The sequence below is a fragment of the Dipodomys spectabilis genome, unplaced genomic scaffold, assembly GCF_019054845.1.
Source record: "Dipodomys spectabilis isolate Male_0828 unplaced genomic scaffold, ASM1905484v1 ptg000018l, whole genome shotgun sequence".
Classification (NCBI taxonomy): domain Eukaryota; kingdom Metazoa; phylum Chordata; class Mammalia; order Rodentia; family Heteromyidae; genus Dipodomys; species Dipodomys spectabilis.
The window spans coordinates 40,745-64,069 of NW_024870695.1; the positions used below are offsets into that span (position 1 = coordinate 40,745).

Below are 23,325 nucleotides of genomic sequence, written 5' to 3' on the forward strand. Positions count from 1 at the left end.
GGAGTAGGAACTCTCAGGCCTCTTTATAAGAAATTGAAGTTTTAGACCCCAGACCCAAACTGCAGGAGCTTCACAGGTCAGGACCAGCCACTGGCTCCTAGACACCAAGAAGAGACATAGTCAAAGGCAGAGCAAGGTAGTCTATTGCACTGTTCAGGCAGCCATGGAAAGAGACAAACTGAGCATTCCAGCCCATCTTCAGCCATCTTCAGGGTACAGATATGAGCCTTAGCTCTAAACAGAACTGGGGGAAGAGGGAGAGAAGAATACATAATGTTCAAACAGTTCAAACAGTGCCAACCATAGAGCACTTGGCTGACCATTGGCTCAGTCCTTGTTCTCAAGGGCTTCTGGGGTAGTTATTGGAAGTCACTGTTGCTTGAAGGGTGGTCTGTCTTGAGCTTGAGGAAGCTCTTGCTTTTTTTTTTTTTGCCAATTGTGGGGCTTAAATTTAGGACCTGGGAGGGCTGTCCCTGAGTTTTTTTGCTCAACGCTAGCACTCTACCACTTGAGCCACAGCTCCACTTCTGTTTTTTTGGTGCTTAATTGGAGATAAGAATCTTACAAGCTTTCTTCGCAGGCTGGCTTTGAACTGTGCCATCTAGATCCCACCTCCTGAGTAGCTAGGATTACAGGTGTGAGACACCACAAAACTCTTGTTCTATAGGGAGCGTTTTAGTCTCTTGACACAAAGTTGTCATTGATCAGTCCTATCTTTCCTGATTCCCTGGCGGTAGCAAAGTGATTACAGAATGACTTAGAGCAAAGATGCATATAAAATGGAGGCAGAGATGCCAAGATTTTTTTTTCCCTACTTTTCATTAATTTGTGAGCCCAAATTAAGTAGTCAGTGCTTCACAACAAATGCAACTTTTCATTATGGGCTCTGTGGACCCTCAAGTGAGCTGCCTGTGCATGTAGTAAGCTCAGGGAAAGCAGTCTTTCACTAGTCTGTTTGTCTCAGGGAGTCCAAGGGGATGTTGACCACTAACACCAGTTGGCCTCTGGATCTACAAATCTGGGTCTGATGTAGCTATCAGCCCCCTCCCCCATGCTGGGGATTGACTCTCTTTATGAGTTTCAATCTGATTTTGGTGACACCTGCAGTTTCTGTCAGGCAGGGGACAAAGTGGCCAGGCTGGGCCCTGGCAGATGAGGCTTGTCTTCTGCGCTGCTGAACCTAGCACATGGAGTACAGAGGCCCAGCTGGATCCTAGTGTGCCCAAGTATGTAGCAGCCCCAGCCCCATCACCTGCTGCCCCTTTTTTTTTATTTAGGTCCGGTCATGGGGGCCTGAACTCTGGGCCTGGGCGCTGTCCCTCAGCTCTTCAGCTCAACGCTAGAGCTCTACCACTTGAACCACAGTGCCACTCCCGGCTTTTTTCTTTTTGCTTATATGGTGCTGAGGAATCGAACCCAGGGCCTCATGCATGCAAGGCAAGCACTCTACCACTGAGCCACCTTCCCAGCCTCGACCTGCTGCCCTTTGATACAGCACCTCTCAGGACTTTTCTTTTTCTTTTTGTTCCCTTCCTCAGTTTTTTCTTCTTTCCATGTAGCCCAAACTGGCTTTGAACTTGTAATATTCCTACCCTAGACTCCTGAGTGCTGGGATTACAGACATGCCCCACCACAGCCAGCGAGGTTGCCAGTGTTGTGTTTTTATTATCACCAAAACATTTTGTTCCTTCTCGAGCTTGTCTGTACTGTGAAAAGGTCAGCATGGAGATCTTGTTGTCTTCCTTCTCACTGCAGGCAGACGTCAAGAGTGTCAGAGCTCCCCAGATACGTCTCATTACCCTCGTCCAGTGCATCCTTTGGGAGTGTTTATCCCACTGGTCGAGTTGCCCTGGCCTCTGTTTACCTTTTTTCTCATGAGCCACAGCCACAGTCTAATATTCCTTCCCTCCTCTCCCCTCTAGACCTCAGGAAGTTTGTTTTTTTAATTATTTAAGTCCTATGCCACCACTGCCTATAATGAATCTATGGAGACCTTTCCAGAAAATGTCCCCTTTAACAAAACATCCTGGAAATTTGCCTAAGTTTCAGATTTTTTTTTAAACCTGTGTGCGCGTGTGTACACACACACACACACAAACACACACACACACACACACATTCCCCCACAGGGCCTCCCTCTGATTAAAATTTTAACAATGCCCTGCATTTGTTCAGTTTTAGTAGACTATCTCTGAGGGGTTTGATCACCAGAGAGCTGCCCATGGGATGGACTTTACCAAATTTCCATCCTCACAGGAGAATCCAGGCCTGGGTTTGGCTTCAGCTGGGCGTTCCCTGTGGCTGCCACTTATTGACTTAAGTCTCAGCAATTCAGAGATTCTTCTAGAGCGCCTGGGTCACCCCTGACAACCGTGGGAGGGAGGCCCTCCTCCTGGCTGGGCTCCACAGGGCCTTGGTGGCCACCCCTGCTTCCTGGTAGGTGTTGCTGGGTCTTGTGGTTCGGAGGACCTGGGAAGATGTTTCTGTCTTTCCCAGGAACCAGGGTGCAGTTGCTGCATGGGATTTTTCCAGAAATTTGTATACTCATGGGAAAGAGTGTGGGTCTTACTGGGAGAGTGTTTAGTTAATGGTTGACAGAAATTTGCTTTCCTGGCTGCCCAGAGCCCTGCTGCAGGAGGAAGAGGCAGTTGGAGAAAAGCCAGGAGTGTCTCTTGCCAAGGACTGTTACTCTGAACACTTTCCACTCCCTTCTTCCAAGTGTCCCAGTGGACAGGGATGAAGTTGGGGTGTTGAGGTTTGTCTGTTTTGAGCAACAGGTGGGCTTGGGACAAATACCACCCCCCCCATCCCCAATGAGAACTAATACAAGTTGGTAAACTCTTGACTGCCTATCTCCCTGTGCATAGGCTGGAACTGGGGCACCCTGGCCCTCATGTTTGTGGTCAACCAGCACAGACTGTGAAAAGTCCTCAGGTAGCCAAGAGACAAAGCTAACAAAATACAAGGGCCACAACAGAGGCAGAAGTAAATAGCCCAAGCAGCTTTTTTTTGTAGTGTGAAAGAATTTTAAGTGATCTACAGATGAGCATTTATAACATTTGAGTCGTTATTTCTTTTCATGATTTTTTTTTTTTTACGCTGCTGGGAATCAAACCCAGGGTGGAGTGTTTTCATATATAGGAACATAACTTTTTTTTTCTTCTCCCACTTGCCTTTTATTTATGCACATGATAGGATTTTCTATTCATGCTGGAGATAGGAAATTTCCTCTGAAAACAAATTTAAGTAAAAGAGTGAGTGAAGGAAAAGGAAGATGGGGAGTAGAGAATGGCGTGGGAGCCAGGCAGGCTTGGGAAAAGCATGCTTAGAGGAGTTCCGAGATGGCAGAAGGAATAGAATTGGTGATGGGGTCAGAGAGGAAGAACACTAGCCAAGTGGAGATTGGCGGGTGAGTGTACTTATAGCTCCAGCAATGTGGGTGTGAGTCTTGGTGTCAACTCAGTCTTCTCAGGGTGGATAAGTCCTGAAGGGACTGGAGGGTGGGTTTAGACTACCTGGAGAGGACCATCAATGGGAGGGTATGCACTTTGAATTTAATTCCTGAGGCAGTGGGAGCCATTGAAGGTACTGGAGGGGGGAAGTGGTTCAGTGTGGTACTTTATAAAGAGCCTCCTTTATTTGTGATGGGTATCAGGACTGGAGACAGGATGATCAGTCAGGAGCCTAAGTAAAAAGATTATTAAGAGATCAAACTAAGGCCAGAGCCACAGAACCGATCTCCTGCTGCCTCTGGCATGCAGCCCAGAAACAGCAGAGAGAAGCAGGTCCGATAGGTAGCCAGACCTTGGTCTGACTCTGGGAGTCAGTGGATGCTGGGCTGAGCTGAGGTCAGAGAGTATCAATGGAGGCCTGAAGATGGAGCCGCCTCTCCTGCACAGGACTCAGAGGAAAGGAGTGGATTGGCCCAGTGACCTGCTTCCTGGCACAGCACAGAATGTTCTGGAATGTTCCTGGGGAACTAGGTGGAGTCTGCCGAAGGCAGCTCTTCTGGCCAGAGTTCTGAAAGGGGCAGGAAGAATGTGATTTCCTGACTATTGTTGGTAAAAAAAAACAAACAAAAAAACAGCCTTGACTGATAGCTGGGGTGGGGCCGGGGGGAGGGGGTGTTACAATGGGGGGGGGAGGAAACGGGGAGGGGGAGTCATGGTTTCATTTTCCAGTGAGGCCTGTCAGCATCTGGGGTACTTCTTATTTATTTAGTTCTCACTTTCCCCTCTCTCCCCACTGGTGTCTGAGAAGCCTACTACCAAGAGTTCAAAAACCCAGCTTGGTTTCAAACACAGGTTGTTACATTTTTTCCTTTGAGGGCCTACTATGTATGGATGCTAGGTTTGGTCCTAGGGCTCCCCCTATAGGAACCTGCAGAAGAGGAATGGCTTGTGGGGTACAGAAGAATGGGGTGCAAAGAAGCAGTACTCATACTGGGTTATAGAAGACTCCAAATTGCCAGTGTGTGTTTCTTTTTTTGGGGGGGGTCAGTCGTGGGGTTTGAACTCTGGGCTTGGGTGCTGTCCCTGCGCTCTTCAGCTCAAGCGAGCACTGTAGCACTTGAACCACAGCACCACTTCGGCTTTTCTAGTGGTTTATTGGAGATAAGAGTCTCATGGACTTTCCTGTCTGGGCTGGCTTTGAACCTCAATCCTCAGATCTCAGCCTCCTGAGTAGCTAGGATTACAAGCATGAGCACCTGGCTGCCAATATGTGTTTCTGAGTGGCCAGACTAGGCAAAACATCTGCCTGGTGATGCAGATCACTGTCACATTCTTCTGTGTGCGCAAGGCACCTTGGCAGTGTGCTAGGCACATCAGCCAAGAACAGGTGCTGAAGGTATCCCAACAGTGCTGTCGTGCAATTGAGCCATGCTGTGGATAAGGCGTGACAGAAATGCCAGCTGAAAAATCCTGAGGATCTGTTTTTCTAGAAGATGTTTCTGGAAGTTACCACTTAGAGTCAGGGAGAAGCATTGTTACAATTTTAAAATAGTTAACAGCCAGGGGACAGTGTCTCTGTGTGTGTGTGTGTGTGTGTGTGTGTGTGTGTGTGTGTGTGTGTGTGTGTGTGTGTGTGTGTGTGTGTGTGTGTGTGTGTGTGTGTGTGTGTGTGTGTGTGTGTGTGTGTGTGTGTGTGTGTGTGTCCTGAGGGATGTTTTGTGGGGGACTTTTTGTGACTGGGCTCTCTCTCCTATCAGCCTTCTTACTTCAGGGAAAGCATGGGAATCAAGGTGGTCTTTGACATTTCACAGCTCCCCAGGGGATGACCCCAGCACTGCCCCAAACAGTGCCAGGAGCTGGGACCTCTGGACAGTCATTAATCTACCTAAGTTTTCTGAGTTTGTTTCCAGCTCTAACATTTGGAGAAGCGAGTACTGGGAGGCCAGGCCACTTCCTGGACTGGGTGTCTGGCCACTACCTGCCAGGCCTGACTGCTTCCATGTATTTTCCACTGCCACCTCCTCCTTTGAGCCTCCTGGGATGGCTAAAGGGGGGGTCTTTCCTCCTTCACTGTGATTCCCCAGGGCCGAGATCTGAGAATTGAGGTTTGAAGCCAGTCTGGGGCAACAAAGTCTGTGAGACTCTTATCTCCAATGAACCACCAAAAACTAAAACTGGAGCCGTGGCTCCAGTGGTAGAATACCAGCCTTGAGCATAAAAGCTAAAGAGCAGTACTCAGACCCTGAATTCAAGCTTCATTATTGGGGCTTGAATAAATAAATTCTTTCCCCAGAGCAAAAAAAAAAAAACCCAGCACAATCTTCATCAATGGGAAAATGTTTTGTTCTCCACATGGGAATACTGCTACATCCTTCAGAATGTTTCTGTCAGTGCCCTCCGAGGAATGCCTGTCTGTGTGTGCATTTATTTCTGTAAGGTCCACTGGGTCTCCACCACCTGGCCCTGGAGGGAACACAGCCTGGTGCAAGAGTGAGAGGGTCAACAATACTAACTGCAGTACTTTTTCTTCCTGGCTTATATGGTATCCTAATTTGAATCCATGCATGTATTTATTTACTTGTTAATCTCCAGAAGGTTCCTGGAGAGAAGGGTCATCTCTATTTTGTTTGCCCTGAACACCCTGAGCTGAGAGACAGAGCATGAGCTGAATCCCCAATGAACCAGACAATGGTGGTAATAAAGGCTGGGGCTAGCCAGGTGCCTGTAGTTCACGCCTGTAATCCTAGCTACTCAGGAGGTTGAGATCTGAGGACCACAGTGCAAAGCCAGCCTGGGCAAGAAAGTCTGTGAGACTCTTTACCACCAAAAAAAGGCTAGAAATGGAGGAGTGGTTTAAGTAGTTCTAGCCTTGAGCTAAAAAGCTAAATGTCAGCACCTAAGCTGAATTCAAGCCCCCCCCCCCCCCCCCCCCCCCGCCACACACACACAAGGCTGGGGCTATGCCAAAATCACAGCCACTGGAGAAGCACAGAGAAAAAAGAAACCTCTCTGCAGCCATCCCAGGAGGCTCCAAGGAGGTAGTAGCAGTGGAAGATACTTGGAAGCAGGCAGTCTTGGCCAGCAGTGGCCAGACACCCAGTCCTGGAAGAGCCTGGCCTTCCATCACTTGCTTCTCTGTGCTTGGCATAAATGCCACTCTTAATGAGGAAAATGAGAACTGGTGTTATGAATAGACAAGTAAAATGGTATCATTGAGTACTGTATGGTACAGCCTCTGTGTGTACATGTGCATGTTTGTGTGAATTTGTTGATGGGTTGGATGGGATTATTTTTTTCAGGGAGGGGGGTGTTATTTGTACCAGTACTGGGGCTTGAACTCAGGGCCTGGGTGTTTTCCCCTCAGCTTTTTTGCTTAAGCTGGCACTCTACCACTTGAGCCACAGTTTCACGTTTGGCTTTTTGGTAGTTAATTGGAGATTAGAGTTTCACAGGTTTTTCTGCCTGGGCTGGCTTCAAACCAGAATCTTCAGATCTCCAGCCTCCTGAATAACTAGGATTTTAGATGTGAGCCTCTGGCGCTTGGGGGTTGGTTTTTTGCTGTGGCCTTGCCAGCAGACCACCAATCCCAACCCAGACAGCCTTGTGGCCTTCCCCTAAGTTACTTCCTGTTCTGGTATATACACCTTCTGTTCCCCAGTCCTCTGTCCTACCTGGAAGTGAGCCCCTGTGGGCATTTCCCAGAAGACCCAAACAGTAGCCACATTAGAGTTAGGAGATAAGTGGCAGAGCTGGTTACAGGCAAAGGGCCAGTCCTGCAATGCCTCTGTTCCCTCTTGCCTGGGAAGCAGAAGTCCAGTGGTTAGATCAGGCAGGAAAGGAGATGTGTTATTCTAAGTGACTTTCTTCTAGGTTGTTGAGAGGTTAAAGTGAATTAACTCATGCAAAATGCTTGAACTCACACACATTTAGTGTTCAAGAATATTGTCAGCTGGTGTTGTCACAAGATTAGACCCTTTCCCCCAGTGTCCTTCACCCACCTCCCTTTTCCCAGTATTCTTTTTTTTTTTCTCCTTCTATTCCTTCGCCCCTAGCTGCTTCTCTGATTCCCTCCAAGGAGTTGAGGGCTGTGAGGGTTTTGGAAGCCCCCAAAGAAATGAGCCTTGTGTTTATTTATGCCTCTTACCTGTGCTCTGAGTGCTGGGAATTCCAAGGCCAATCATACTGACTTCAGTGGTGGTGACTGTGATAGTGATGATGGTGGTAATGGTGATGATGGCAATGGGGGTAGTGACAATGATGATGATGACGACGATGATGATAACCTTGGTAGTGATGGTGATAATGGTGGCATTGGTGATAGGGTGAGGATGACAATGGAATGGTGATGATGATGGTGACAAAAATGATGGTGATAAATGTGATAGATAGATGAGATGATGATGAGGATGGTGACAGCAGCCCTAGGTATCACACTGTGTCAGGTCATGTGTCAGGCTTCCCAGTTCAGTAGGCTGCTGTTTAGCCTAGATATTTCTTGGTCATGGAGATCGTTCTCTGTTCTGTGTTCTGTAGGATGTTTAGCAGTTATTGCTGGTCTCTCCCTGCTGGGGGTAATGAGGAGCACCCCTTGTAATGTCTCCAACATGCCAGGTGTCTGTTAGGGAACAGTCGCTTGACTCAGAACCACTCTCCTAATTTCTTCTTCTCAACAGCCTCCGCAGGCAGCTACTCTCTCTATGGATGAGCCAAACTAAGGCTTGGAAAAATGAAATGGCCCAAGGCCACTTAGCTAATAATTCACAGAGCCAGGATACAAAGCCCAAGCTTGAGACTAGTGCCTTTATCTCCTGGGAAGAGAGCTCCTCCGCTCTTTGGCAGGGACACCTGGAATGTGGATCCAGGTTGGGGCCTATTTGGTCAGCCAGGCATCTGTCATCACATTAATTTGGAGCTAATCACTAGCAGCGGGTGCTACCTGCTTTCTGATTTGGTTTGAACCCGAGTTGCTGAATGTACTTATGTGGAGATGGTTTCCTCGGGCCCCAGGCCTGTGTCCTCACAGCAAAGTCTCTCAGCCTCTTGCTTCAGGTGGCCTTGTCATCTGTGGACACTTGTGAAGGAGGTACCTGTATGTACATGTGGGCAGAGATGTTTTTTAAATTTGGGGGCTGTTTATAAAACAGAAACAAAAACACCAAAACTGCTACTAGCTAGGTACCTTGCTTCTCTCAGTACCACGCCGTGTTCTGGCTTCTAGATCCTCCCACTGTTGCCTGAGTCCTGGGTAATCCATCCCATGATCATTTGGGATGGGCAGCCACACTTATTTGGGGTCTCGGCCTCTGCCAGGGGCATAGACAATGTACAGAGAAGCAGACAGCTGGCGCCCAGGCTGTGTGGCACTTAATCTTGGAGTTGGAACAGAGAAACGTCTGTTTGTGTTTCCATGAACAAGAGGGGACAGCTGGCCCGTAGATAGCAGGCTGGGTCAGCTGAGGGTTGCCTTGGCTGCTGGCTTTAAACAAATAGTCAGGGCCAAAAGCCTGGACGGAAGAAGGATGGAGAAGCACCTGACAACCCTCAGAAGAGCCACCTGAGGGCTGGTGTCTGGCCTGGCTTTGTGGAAGGCACTAGGGGTGGTGGCTGTTAGGGCAGCTGCTCCCAGGTGTTGAAGTCCAGCCCTGGAAGCAAACCTGAGTACTGGGACTTTGCCTGACAGGTAAGAAGGGATGGAAGGTTGTCTTTGCAGAGGTTTCACTGTTTTGTGGAGAGGTTTCTCGAGATCCTTTAAAAAGCAATTGATGATCAGAAATCTGAGCTAAAATCAGATTTTCTTTGCAGAAATTTGGGTTGGCTGTGACTTTGAAGATCCACATTAAATCACACAAATGAAAGCAGGTTGTATTTCTGTATTAAGAGGCTAAATGTCGTCAGAGCATAATGCCTGCTTCTCACTGCATGTCCCTAGCCAGGTGCTGGGCAGCCCCCTGGAGGCCCTGGGCATGTTCTGAGCAGAGACTAGCTTACCCTGATGACTTGATCTTATTTCCCCAACTATGGAATCAGGTTCTAATTCTGTTTCCTGTTCTTTTATCTGTTCACTTGGACCTCTGTTTTGACAGCATGGTGAAATAATGGGTTTAGCTGCACAGACAGGATTCAGAGGGAACCAATTATATTAACTTAGAGTTAATGGAATATTTTTAAAGCTTGTGCTATTGCAACCAGTATGCTTCTTTGCCTTTGTGTGAAGTAAACAGCCTTGCAGTGGTTCTGATTATTGCTGTAATTTTGAAGTAGCAGTGAACCTGAGTATTTTGGGAAGTCTGCAGCTCTGTACTGGGATAAGAAAGTTTCTGATCCTTTTGGTAATCAAGGCACCAACAATAAATATGACTGTTAGATATTGACCACACTTATGATGAAAGGAAATAGAAAATTTCAGTTCTAGGTTAATGAAAATGTATGTATTTCCCATCCAAAGTATTGATAGTTACTGTGTGAAGAATCTCCAAGACAGGCAAACCAGAGACCAAAGACTTTTTTTCTCCCCTCACCAAAAAAGTCTCACTATGTAGCCCAGGCTGGCCTTGAACTCCTTATCTTCCTGCCTCAGCATCCCAAGTACTGGGTTTGTAACATGACCCAGCATGCCTGGCTCTGCATTCTTTTTGGTGACTTTTCTCTGTGCTAGAATTTAGATTCCTCTCCTGGTCCTTAGTGACCCAGGGCTTCTGGGGGCATCTCAGACTAGCTTTCACAGCTGTGCACATAGACTAATGGGTCCACCATGCCTGGTGGCTCCCACCCTCCAAGATTGGGTTCTGGGTCCTATTATACCCATGTGTTGTACATTGAACTGTATCTCTCAAAAGAACATGCGGAAGTATTAACCCCCAGCACCTCAGAATATGACTTTTATTTGGAAAAAGAGTCATTGCCGATGTAATTAAGATGAGATCATTCTGGAGAGGGATTGTGTAATCCTAGCACTCAGGAGGACAGAGGAAAGAGGATCCTGAGTCTGAGGCTGGCCTGAGCTACATAATGAGACCCTGTCTGATCAAAAACAAAGACTGGGGGGCAGGATTGCCATAGCTCACTGGTAGAGTGCTTGCCTAGCATGCGCAAGGCTCTAAGTTCAATATTCTCAGCACTTCAAAAAAGAATAAAAGAAGAAAAGCAGAGACAGGAGCACATGGTGGAGGTGGAGGCTGAAAACCAAGGCCTGCCCAGGATGGTCTGCAGGCCCCAGTAGCTCACAAACAGGAAAGCATGGAGTGTGTGCATTCTTCTCTCACCTCAGAGAGAGTTTAGTTCTGCTACTACCTTGCTTTAGCATTTTCTGCTTCAGGGAGGTTTTTTTTGTTTTTTTTAAAATAAATATCACATAGAGGGGTTACAAATACATGGGCAAAATAATGAGTACATTTCTTATCAAACATTGTTGCCTCCTCCTTTGTTTCTCCTTCCCATCCCTTCCCATCTTCCCACCCCTCCCCCCCTACAACCAAAGTTGTAAAGTTCATTTTTCAACATAGCAACTTGTACATCTCATTATTGCAATGGGTCCACCTGTATCCCTATTTAAGCTATTTGTTTTTTTTCCCTTCCCCTCCACAAATTATACCAACATCAAATACAGTGAAAACAGGGGGTATACCGTGGGGGAGGGACATACAAAGCAACAAAGAAATCATCTTATAAATATGTTAGAAACAATCACATGAAAATAAAAACATTTGAATACTTATCTTGGGGTTCATTTCACCTAAGTCATCCAGTGTGCAGTAGTTTGTGGCAGTGTCCCAGGAGACAGCTGCCATGTAGTATTCCTAGGTTCCCTGCGCTGCTCTGGGGCAGAAAGCCAGCCTGTGAGGCCCCCCTCCTTCCTGTGCCATCAAGGGATGATGCTTCCCCTGGAGTCACCACCTTTGCTTCCGTAATAGCCTTGATTTGGGAATTTTACCTGCTTTGTGCCAGGCCTTTCAGAAATGACAAAAGCAAGCTGAGCCTCTGGGGAGCGTGGGTAGAGCCTATAGCTTGCAGAAGAGGGGGAAGAGCTGAGGTTTTTGCATCTCATTTTAGACAGAGGCTTTGCATAGCATTTCAGCCTAGAAAAGGAAAAAAAGGGGATAAAAAGCTTCAAGTTAGAAAAAGAGATAGGCAGGGACTTGGGGGTCTATTGCAATGCACCACTTAGGTCTCTGAAAGTTTTGAGGATTTACTTTCCTGACTTAAAAAGTATGTGGTTATTGAATGAATGATACCGCAAGAGCACAGGTTGCTGTACCTTGATCTACCAAGGATAAGAATAGATGCTGGGCTGGGAAGGTGGCTCAGTGGTAGAGTGCTTGCTTTGCATGCATGAGGCCCTGGGTTTGATTCCTCAGCACCACATAAGCCAAAAAGAAAAAAGCCTGAAGTGGCGCTGTGGCTCAAGTGGTAGAGCGCTAGCCTTGAGTTGTAGAGCTGAGGGACAGTGCCCAGGCCCAGAGTTCAGGACCCACAACCGGACCCCCCCCCCCAAAAAAAAACACAAAAAAACAACATATGCTTAGCTCTGTGACTTAGTAGGTGTGCACCATAGGATGTCCAGAATTGATTGCTTCTCGAATTATACAGGAGTCTGAAAGTCCACCTGGGAGGAGGGATATTACTACCCTCAACCAGAGACAGCACAACAGGATATCAGGCAGAACTGAAAAAAGAGAGGAGGGGGGAAGGGGGCACCAGGGAGTCCCGCACTCACTAGGACTTCTAAATCCCAAGTTCCCATTAGCAAGCTTATTTATTTAGTTCAGTACAGGGGAGGTGACTATGGGTATATGCAAAAACTAGGGTATCAATCCAGCTTGTAGTTACAGTCATTAACATGAGGTATGGTTTGTATACATAGTGATAATTGACTCCCTTATCATTAGTGAGCAGAGGGGAAACATTCTAACCATAACACAGATATTCATCTTATTTTCCACGATCTTTTAGTGTCCAAACAGCTCTAATTTAAACACATTTAGAATAGTAACTTATATCTCTGACTTGCCTTGACTATTTGACTTTTCCAGGGTCCAGTTTTCAGCCTTCAACCTCTTAACCCTTTCCTGGTATCACAGCTTGGCCCAGAGTTCCCTATAGAAGGATGTGAGTGGGAGCTATGAGGACAAGTGGGGGCCCTGGCTTGTTTACTTGTTCCTTGCCCTCTTCTGGAGCTGATTAAAGAAATAAACTCTCTCTCGATCTCAAATCCTGCTCTGGCACATGAGCTGTTTTCCCATACTGCTTCATGATTCAGGTGTCCCTGTTTCTACTGCTTGCCTCTTTTTCTTGTACCTAATTTTACTTTATGCCCTTTTCCTATTTATCATTGTTTACATCAACGCTGACATTGCTCCTGGATTGCCCATTGATGAGTGGTATCTCAAGAATTGGCCAGGTGGCTCATATCTGTAATCCTGGCTATCTAGGAGTTTGAGATTCCTGAGGATCACAGTTCTAAGCCAGACCAGGCAGAAAAGTCTGTGAGACTCCCATCTCCAATTAACCAGCTAGAAGTTGAGCTGGAGGTATGGCTCAAATGGTAGAGCACCAGCCAATCAAGCCAAGTTAGTCTTGAGTTCAAACCCTAGTACTAGGGCTAGGAATGTGGCTCAGTAGTAGAATGCTTGCCTAGCATGCATAAAGCCCCGGTTTGATTCCTTAGTGCCATATAAAGTGCCATATAAACAGAAAAAGCTGAGTGGCACTTTGGCTCAAATGGTAGAGTGTTGGCCTTGAGCAAAAGAAGCCCAGGAACAGTGCCCAGACCCTGAGTTCAAGCCCCATGACTGGCAAAACAACAACAACCAAAACACACACACAAAACAACAACCAAAACACACACACAAAACAACAACCAAAACACACACACACACACACACACACACACACACACACACACACACACACACACACACAGGATTTCCCACTTCAGAGGGGCCTAGATACAGTATAGAAAGTGAGGCTATTGCCGGGCGCTGGTGGCTCACGCCTGTAATCCTAGCTACTCAGGAGGCTGAGATCTGAGGATTGCGGTTCAAAGCCAGCCCGGGCAGGAGACACCGTGAGACTCCTATCTCCAATAAACCGCCAGAAAACCGGAAGTGGCGCTGTAGCTCAAGTGGTAGAGCGCTCGCCTTGAGCTGGAGAGCTGAGGGACAGCGCCCAGGCCCAGAGTTCAAGCCCCACGACTGACAAAAAAAAAAAAAAAGAAAGTGAGGCTATTTGTTGCTTAGGTTGGGGTGGGGTCAATGATGAAGGAGGCAGAGGGTCAAACTGTTGACCTCTGTTCTGTGGGCTGCAGTTGACTCATGAAAAGTGACTAGACATGCTTCATGTCCAGGTAAGGGACACTGAGGTCTTTATAGTGATTACAAAAGCGGCCCCACCCCCAGGTCACAGACAGGTTGAAATGCTGAGAGGACCTGGCATCAGTTTAAATAGGGATAGGGAAAGGCGAGAGAATTCCCAGGGGAGATTTGCACTGGGCATCTGAAGGGTGACAGTAGGAAGAAGGTGTCCCAGGTAAGAGGATTGGGAGGGACAAGGCGGACTGCCTGCAACATGTCCAGGTCCCAGAGGCTGGAGTTTCTTCCCCCCCTCCTCCATGGTAGTGGGGGCCACTGGAAGTTTTCTAGCAAGCGAATCACACAGTCTGACTTCTTGCTCCAAAGGTGGATCGAGAGATGAGTTCGGAACTGGGAAGAGGGAGGGAGAGGTATCCTGAGTGGGCAGATCTGGCAGGGTATATGATGGCAGACAGAGTTCTAGGGACATTTGTTCACACTAGCTTCCCCAGGCCTCTTGTTTCATCTCCTAAATCCACTCAGGTCTTGCCTGGGAAGCTTCTGAGTGAGTGGGTTCCCCCCCCCCCCAGGGTTCAGACAGGCCCCAGAGGCTTCCTGTGCTTGTCTGAATCTTTCCAGGCAGGGGAGAATATTGAATATTGATGTCTGGGCTCACCTTATCTCACTGCTATCATCCTGTTTCCTGTCTCATAGTAACAGAGCAGATGGCAGGGCCTGTTGCTAAGGGTTCCCTGCAATATTAATACCCGGGTGTAGAGCTGAGTGAGGGATCTTCCATGTGCCTGTGAGGCCTGGGAAAGCACCCGCTTGCTGGCAAGTATTCTTTTCTATTTGTCCACGCTTTTTCTCCCTCCTTTACACCCCTACCTCCCATTGATTTTTTTTTTTTAATCTCCCTGATCTATGCACATCTACTCATCAGTAGCAAATGTGCATGCCTTCCCCCATCCCACATCAGGGCAGACATCACTAACCTATCCTGGCGTTCTTTCCTGTGGAAGCTGGATATGGGCTGTGCCTCTTTGGCCACCAGCTCTCTGGGCCCCCTCTCACATTTGGCCCTCGGAATGAAGCTTGCAGAGGCCACCTGCTAAGCTTCCAGGCTCTCCCTGCCCCCCACTCATCAGGACTGTGTCACATGGTGGGAAGGGAAGTGGGTTTTGCTGGCCTACTGTGTCCTTACTTTGCCTCTTATGCTTGGGCTTTTTGGCTTTTCAACTATAAGTAAAAAAATCAAACAGCACTTTTAGCGAGGGGTATGGCTGATGAGAGATCAGGGTAGTTTTATCTGCCAAATGCCGTTTGTCTAAGTTATTTTTTAAAGGTACTGGTGTTTCAACTTAGGACCGTGCACTTGTTAGGCAGGTGCTCTACAAATTGAGCAATGCTCCTGGTCCTTTCTGCTTTAATCTTGCACTTTTTTCCCCGGGATTGGCCTCAGACCAGGATCCTCCTATCTCGACCTCCTACAGCCAGTATTATAGAAATGAGTCACCATGCTCGTCTTGTTCTTTTGAGCTCTCACAAGCTTTTTGCTCAGGCTGGAATTAAACTGTGATCTTCCCAGTATCAGCCTTCTAAGAAACTATTTCTTTCTCTTCTTACTGTGGAGATGTTCTGTCCTGTGTATCCACACCTCATGCTTGGGCTTGGGGATATATTTCTCTGAGAAATGCCTTTGAGGTCACATTCATGACATCTTAGCCAAGCAAATCAGCTGGTATTGGGTGCTCTGTTTGCCACTGCCAGCTCCATGCATATGTACCATTGCTCTAAGGGCCAGTCATTCTGGATTCCAAGTGTGGTGTATGTTAACGACAGATACAGGCAGGTAGTGTTTTCATACTGGTACAGCTATTGCATCTGAAGAAGGTCAGCAGCAGTCTTCTTGGGTTAATGATGATTTGTGGGCAGATCCTCACCTCTCTGTTTTGGTGGTACTAGGGATGGAGCTCAGGGCCTTGTCTAGACAAGCTCTCTTCTACTGAGCTACACTTTTCTTACCCCTTCTTAGAAGAGAATGTTCTGTTGGCAGAGCATTACATGACCTGTTTGGCTCACCAGGGTCACTCAAGACACTAAAGCTGGTGCTGGCTCTCCCAACTCAGAGCCTGCAAAATCTGTTTAGGAACCTTCTTTCAAGTAGATTGGAGTGTTTTGTGAAGAAGAGGCCTTTTTTGTGGCAAGCAATGGGGGACTTGTATACATTATTGAAAGCAACCAAGTGGAGGTCTATAGATAGGTTTTTCCATCTTTTTTAATTCTGAGCTCAGAATTACAAAATATACTTAGGCCAATAGCACAGAGCTGGTTCCAGCAGATTTTTCCCTGATGGACAATTCTAGACATACTTTGGATAGAGCAGGAGGAGGCCTGCAGCTCACAGCTTCAAGTGGCTGTGAGTGTTACTATAGAAAAGCTGACTCAAAAATGCATTCCCAAAAAATGCATGTTCCTTTTCCCTTTTGGGAAGTTATCCAGAGAAGTCATTATAGATGGCACAGAGATGTATCTCTCAGGATATCCATGTTAGTGTTGTTTATAGAAAAAAATTGGAAACAATCTGTGAGCTCCAAATGGGGGAATGGTAAAATATATTCCGAATGCAATGTTACAGTTAAAAAACAATTTTGAAGAACTTCTATAGTGTGGGAAAGAAAATGCAATGTGGTAGAAAACAAAACAATGTAAGTGATCAGGACTCAATTTTATCTGGAATCTATATGTACCTAGGAAGATTGGGAAGAACTCTACTTTTTTTGGCAGGCGGGGGGCGGGGGGAAGAAGGGGAGGGTTGTTTTTGTGCTGGTACTGGGGCTTGAAATCAGGGCCTTACGTACTTGTTTAGCTTTTTCACTCAAGGCTGGTGCTCTACCATTTGAGTCCCACCTCCACTTCCAGCTTTTTGCTGGTTAATTGGAGATAAGAGTCTCTCTGATTTATCTGCTCATACACACCTTGATCCTCAGATCTCAGCCTTCTGAGTAACTAGGATTATGGATGTGAGCCACTGGTACATGGTAGGAAAAACTCTGTTAAGATACTAAGAGTCTTCATGGGAGAGATGGGTGAATTTGGATGGTTTTTCTGTACAATATGGTGTTGGGGAGCTGGCCACATGAAGTTGAATAATGGCTTGACAGTAGGCACAAGTCTCCTGTGACCATGGCATTTCCCTGCAATGACCCAGGGTAATGAACTTGGGAGGAGGGATGGGTGGGGGGGAACTTTGCCAGGAGCCTGTGAGCCTCTGTTCCAGGGGAATTTTCTCAGGAAATTGTCACAAGTCATTCCTGATCCCTGTCCCTTCATCAAGTTCCCTAGCCTTTGCAATGCAGAACTCCTGCATATCTGTCTGCCCAGCAACTGGCTGGGTGCAGCCTGTGTCAGCTGTGGCCTCAGCCAGGCTGAGATGGTACCAGGAGGCTGTGGCTTCCTGCAGAGGTTCTGTGAACACACAGGGCCTTCAGGGAATCAGCTCAGCTGTCACAGGGAGCCACCACTGCCTGTGACTGACTGCCCCAGGGGAATATTTAGGAACAAAATGTAGATGAGTCAACAAGTCACAGAGCATGGCTAGAGTCCCACTCTGCCTGCTCTTTTGCAAGTCTGGCTTGTTTGTTTTCAGATTTCTTCCTTGTCTGGGAAGGGGCAATGAAACAACACAGTTGAGCTTCACAGATCTTTGCTACAACACCCCTGTGTTGGCCACTAGGGATGGAGAGGAGAGGGATGAGGAGCCCTGGGAGCCCACAATGTAATAGAAAGAGGAAGCTCTGATTTATTCCTTCCTAAGTACTTTTGGTGTGCGTTTGTGTGTGTGCGCGCACGCACATGCGCATGCACACACATACATGCGTGCTCACATGCTGATACAGGCCTTGTGCTCTCACTTGGCTTTTTTCATTTTTATTTTATTTTTGTCAGTTGTGGGGCTTGAACTCTGGGCTTGGGCGCTGTCCTTCAGCTCTTCAGCTCAAAGTGAGCGCTCTACCACTTGAGCCACAGCACTACTTCCCATTTTCTAAGTGGTTTATTGGAGGTAAGAGTCTCACGGAGTTTCCTGCACAGGCTGGCTTTGAACCGTGATCCTCAGATCTCAGCCTTCTGAGTAGCTAGGATTACAGGTGTGAGCCACCAACACGTGGCTTCTCACTTGGCTTTTTTTACTCATGTTTGGTGCTCTGCCACTTGAGCCACCCCTCCTGGTTAACTAGAGATAGAGTCTCTCAGATTTTTCTGCCTAGACTAGCTTTAACTGTGATCCTTAGAATTCAGCCTCTTGAGTGGCTAGGATTACAGGCATTAACCATCAATGCCCAGCCCTAAGTTCATTGTTGCCCAGTTTAATTATTACTATTAAAATAAGGATGTAGCACATTCTTAATACACATACACTGCTTTTGGGATGTTTTCAGGTCTCAATTTACCTACTTGTTTGTTTTATGGTACTGGGGATTGAACTCAGGACGTAGAGCTGCTCTATCCTTGAGCCTTGCTACCATCACTTCATGAGAGAAATGGGTGAGTATTAATGGTTTTTCTGTACAATAGTCAGTACTACCTTTGCCTAGGCTGGTCTGAAACTTGTGATTCTCATCCCGCCTCCTTGAGTAGCTAGAATTACAGGTGTGCACCACAGTGTCGAGCCTAAGGTCTGCTTTCTTTTTTAAAGTAGATATAACAAGTTTATTTTAAAGTGGAAGGAAAGTAGGGAGACTTTCCATTTGGAAGGGGTCCCAAAGAGGAATCCAGTGGATTCCTCTAAGAGGATAATTTTTATAGTATGAGGTTCCTCTCATACATCTTCCCTTGGGCTTTGCACTGATTGCTTGATGGCTTGTGCATAGGCTGCCTGGCTATTTTGGTTGAGCAGATACCCAGGGCATTATGGGAGAAGCATTTCAGCAGGAGTTTGAGTCACCATGGGAACTAGAAGCGTCATGATGGACCATGTGCTATCTGCCATGTTATGTCTGCCAATTTTTATCCATATCTACCTAGCAGTTACCCTCTTTCCCTCATTCCCCCCTCCTAGATTGAAACTCTAATTGGCATTAGGGAACAAGGGTAATGACCAATCCAGGTTACTTTCTGTTGAGAGGGGACAGAGAAGGGGTTGACATTCCTAGATCTTCAGAGAAGGGTCTTTTAGGCAGATGGGACGTGGTAAAACTCTAGGGAACAGTTTGTATAAGGCTTCTTTTTAAAAAAATCTATGGCCATAGCTGGGAAGTTGGATCAGTGGTAGAGTGTTTGCCTTGCATTTATGAGGCCTTGAGTTTGATTCCTCAGCACCACATAAGCAGGAAAAAGCTGGAAGTGGTGCTGTGGCTCAAGTGGTAGGGAGCTACCCTTGAGCTGAAGAGCTGAGGGACAGCGCCCGGGCCCAGAGTTCAGCCCCCACAACCGACCAAAAAAAAAAAAATTATGGCCAAATGTAGCTTGATAGATTCCAAACTAGCCGAGAATACATGGGTAAGGCCCCAATCTTAAGAAGATATGGGCTAATCCCCTGTGAGGAGAACAGAGCCCAGGGGGGTACTTCAGGTGGTGGTAAGCACCTAGTTGGGCATTGGAGCCCCCAGAGAAAGGGTAGGCTGGGGGTCAGGACAGGAGTCTGTTGATTAGTCAGGGAACTGGCAGCCAGCTCAGCCTGAAGAGGTTCAGAGAGCCCAAGCTGGCTCTGATGACAGCTACCTAAAACATACCAACTCAAGTTCCTTCTTCTCCCTGATCTGTGCTGAGGTTACTCTGTTGGAAGTGCCTTCCAAGGAACTAGCCACAGCCCAAAATGGGCACAGTAGTCCCAAATGTGGAGGCCTGAGGTCTGTGTTGTCCGTTTTGTGCTTCACAAACTGGCCATCCATGATGAACATGCCCAGCCAATGCCACAGCCCCCAGATCTGGAGGTAACTACTTTTGTTTCCCTCAACGTCTCTGAGCACTTGACAGTGTGCAGGGAAAAGGATGGGTGGTATGGCGTCCAAAGTGGAGAAGGTTGAGGCAAGGGCCCAGTATCCACATCTGGCTTCTTGCCTAGTGCTGCCCTCCAGTTCTCTTCCAGCCACCCTTGCCTCCCCAGGCCCTTCAGCTGAGTTAGAATAAAAGAGTAGAACAGCTCCATGACATCTTTCCATCCATTGTCTCAGGCTCCAGAGGGACAGAGGCTCAGGAAAGTCATTTCTTGTTCCTGGACTTCTAGTAAGTTTTCATGGAAGCCTGACATCTATGGTCATCTTCCCACCTTTCACACTTCCATGTATTCCTCCATCTGCATTTATGGTAGAAGGTAAGAAGATATAGAGAAAACAGAGCTGGTCTGAGGGTCACCCTGAAGAGGAACAAAAGAGCCTGGGGGATGGGCCTTCATTGATGGCTTGTTAAAAAAAAATTAAAAAGAACCCAGTGGATCATAGGACAGATAGAGGTTAGTTTGAGAGTTCATTATCAAAGGTCCCCACTAGGAAGTAACCTAAAAGGGATAAGGCTTTTGTTCCCTAGAGAGACATTTAGGGGTGATGGGTTCGGGGCTATGAGCCTCATCTTTCATTGCCCCACCCTCTGTACTTTCACCTGTCATGGAGGTGAAAGTCCCAGCATCTGGACCCAGGCTTCCCTTTTTCCCTCTTTTCCTTCCTGGCTCCTCTGCTCCAAGCTTTGGGGTTCAAAAGCTTCTACAAAAGATGAGGTCCTCCTGTTGAGGAACTGCAGTGTCTCCTGATTTGGTCTTGCCTTCCAGGTCACCACTCTCCTGCATCTGAGGGGTACCTAACAGATCCAAGGGCCCTACCCTCACCATGTCCAGCCGCAGGGAGCATGGGCATCATGCTCTGGGATCGTCTCTGTGGGGGCTAGCGGGATACCTGGGGCATGGTGTCCCCTGTAGGTTAGGACTGGAACTGTGCGCCTGTGTAGTAGAACCCTGCTTTCTGGATACCTGATTTACTTGGGACACAGCCTGTGCCATCCAGAGCAACCCCCTTCCTTCCATTTCTTGAAGTTTTCAGAATTAAAAAAAAAAAAAAAAGTGGAGGGGAGGGAGAAGGGAAAGGAAACAGGGCTACTGAATTGTTTTAAATGTTTACTTTGAACAGAGTAACACATTTTACACCCCCACAGCAGTGTGACTGTGCTATTCACAAGATAACAGAAATTAAGATGAAAACAGAAACAGAAACAAAACAAAAGAGCACAGAGCACTGAAGGCTAGAAATGGAGCACAGGTTTAAAATTATTTAATGAACATGTCACTGTTGAGCCCACCTGTTTTCCTAGGGAATATATTAGTCTCATTTGTGAGAAGGTCCAATGTGACCCCTATGGAGACCCTTGGTGACTGTGACCAGGGCCTGCCTGCCTGCAGGGTCCCATATCTGGCTCTTTGGAATCTTGGATGGTTCAGGTCTCTTTCTCTTGAAGTGACCTACAGTAGAATGTCAGGCCCAGCTGGGGAGAACAGGTGCCTATCTGTACTGAACACCCAGAAACTATGGTGCTAGATGCCATGGGTATGGTCACCACTGTGGGCCAGTTAGCTGCCATCTGCACACTGCCCCTGCTGGTCAGCACGGATGTTGGTCTGGAAGAATAGTCTAAGTACAGAGGTTGATGGGGAGATTGTGACACTTCAAGACTCCTTGAGGTCAAACTATTTTTCTTCCAGGCCCAGTGGCTGAGGCCTGGATCCCAGCCACTCCAGAGGTTGAGATCTGGTGGATCATAGTTGTAGGATGGCCCAGGCAGAAAAGACAGAGACTGTGCTTCCAAACTAACCACTAGAAAGCTGGACTAGAGACATAGCTCAAGTAGTAGAGAGCCAGCTGTGGGCAAGAAAGCAGAGCAAGAATTCAAGGCCCTGAGTTCAAGTACTGCTCTCTCTCTCTCTCTCTCTGTATGTGTGTGATTTTTTTTTTTTTACCATCATTCTAAGCCTCTTGGCCTCCTTCTCTCACAATGTACAGAAATGGAAAGTTCATGGATAAAGTTTCAGAGGCCACATGAGAACTAGTCTTTTAGAAACTACCATGTGTTGAGTTGTGATGCAATATCCAAGAACAATACATGTTGTCTGGCAAAGCTATTAAGATGCCCCTTCTCTTGGCAGCTGTCTTACCTGTCTGTGGGAGTCCCCACATCCCCCATGTAGTCTGAAAAGCACACATCACCAAAGCGCCATAGGAACATATAGGAACATCTGGCTGTCTTTTTATTAACTAGGTGATAAGGCCGTGTCTACCACTAGCCTCCCTGTCCTTGTCCCTGCTCCAGAGAGCACTTGGGTCTTTGTGGAGCTCTTAGGGAGCAAAGTATGGATGGCACTAGGAAAGGGCAGGGGTCCAGTGCCTACCAGGGCTTGCCAGCTTAGTTGACACTTCCCAAGAACAAGCAATCTTCTCTCTGTGCTGATTCTCACCTTCTATATCCAGCCAGTCACGGTCACTGGAGCCACAGCCACATCACCCACCTAGTTGCTTCTCACAGAAGCAAAAGCTTGGACAGGAGCCATGTTTTGCTGGAATCCAGGTGTCAGTCAGGGACATACAGGGTTGGAAGTGCCAAATGTCTGGTGCCTACATTCAGTGAGAACTTGTCTGCCATTAGCACCACAGCCAGTGACACTTTGTCCTTTCTTTTCTTCTTCTCAGATGTGACTGGTGCCCCGGCTGCTGCTCCAAGCCATGGCTGACACCATCTTCGGCAGTGGCAGTGACCAGTGGGTTTGTCCCAATGACCGGCAACTAGCCCTGAGAGCCAAGTGAGTGCCTCCTCACTCCCTCGCATCCCTCCCTCCTTCCTGCCTTACCCTATCCTTCCTAGGGGGTAGAGCTGCCTGTCCTCTGGGCTTTGAGCTGGGCACTTAGTTCATTTATGCACTGAGTAGAATTTATCTCCATTTCTCAGATGGGGGAAGTGAGACTAACTTCCTTGGCCTTGTCCCTTAACTGTGAATCACCTCACTGGGACCCACTCCTGAACCTAGCTGACTCATGCCTTCAGTTTGTCCCAGCAAGCTGCAAGGGCTGGACTACTTTACCTGCCCCTTGTTCTGTCATTGAGTCTAAAGTTCCAAAGCCCCTTAAGGCAGGGAGCCTTTGATGTGTGGACACTACCTTCAGGGCTCAGAGCAATAGCCTGTCAGGAATGAAGAGCTTCCCCTCGCTGAAATTTTCCAGGTCTTTCTCTTGCTCCCAACAAGTTTCTCTGGTCCTTATTGAGATCCCAGTCTTCCTGTTAACCCTCAGCCTGGTGACCCTCAGCTCCTGTTAGATCTGATGCCTCCCCTACTACTTCCTGTGCCCATAGGAGAGAGGGTAGCACTTCAGATGCCTCTCTTTCTTTTAGCACCTCCCCAGGCCTCCGAGGACTGGGGATCCCTGGTGTCTGATAAATTCCTATGTCTATCAAACTGTGCCAATTACGAGAGCCAGCATTTCCCAACGGGGACCAAGTTTAAGAAATTTGCAATTAGATGTTATGAGCCTGCAGGGGGACAGCTCTGAACATCAAAGGGGGTGGAAAAATTAATCTGAAATGCCTGGGAAGAGAGGCTTCATGCGTGATTT

General features: G+C 47.4%; 1 protein-coding gene across 2 annotated transcripts in view; it reads left to right on the top strand.

Annotated features, from left to right (window-relative positions):
• The first annotated feature begins 2,321 nt into the window (after positions 1–2,321).
• Positions 2,322–23,325, top strand: part of Rph3al (rabphilin 3A like (without C2 domains)) — a 104,587-nt gene continuing 83,583 nt past the window's right edge. For both annotated transcript variants that reach the window (XM_042670532.1, XM_042670535.1), the window contains exons 1-2: positions 2,322–2,436; positions 22,408–22,517. In XM_042670532.1, coding sequence (XP_042526466.1) covers positions 22,441–22,517 — 77 coding nt within the window. In that variant the 5' untranslated portion in view covers positions 2,322–2,436; positions 22,408–22,440. The remainder of the gene's footprint in view (positions 2,437–22,407; positions 22,518–23,325) is intronic.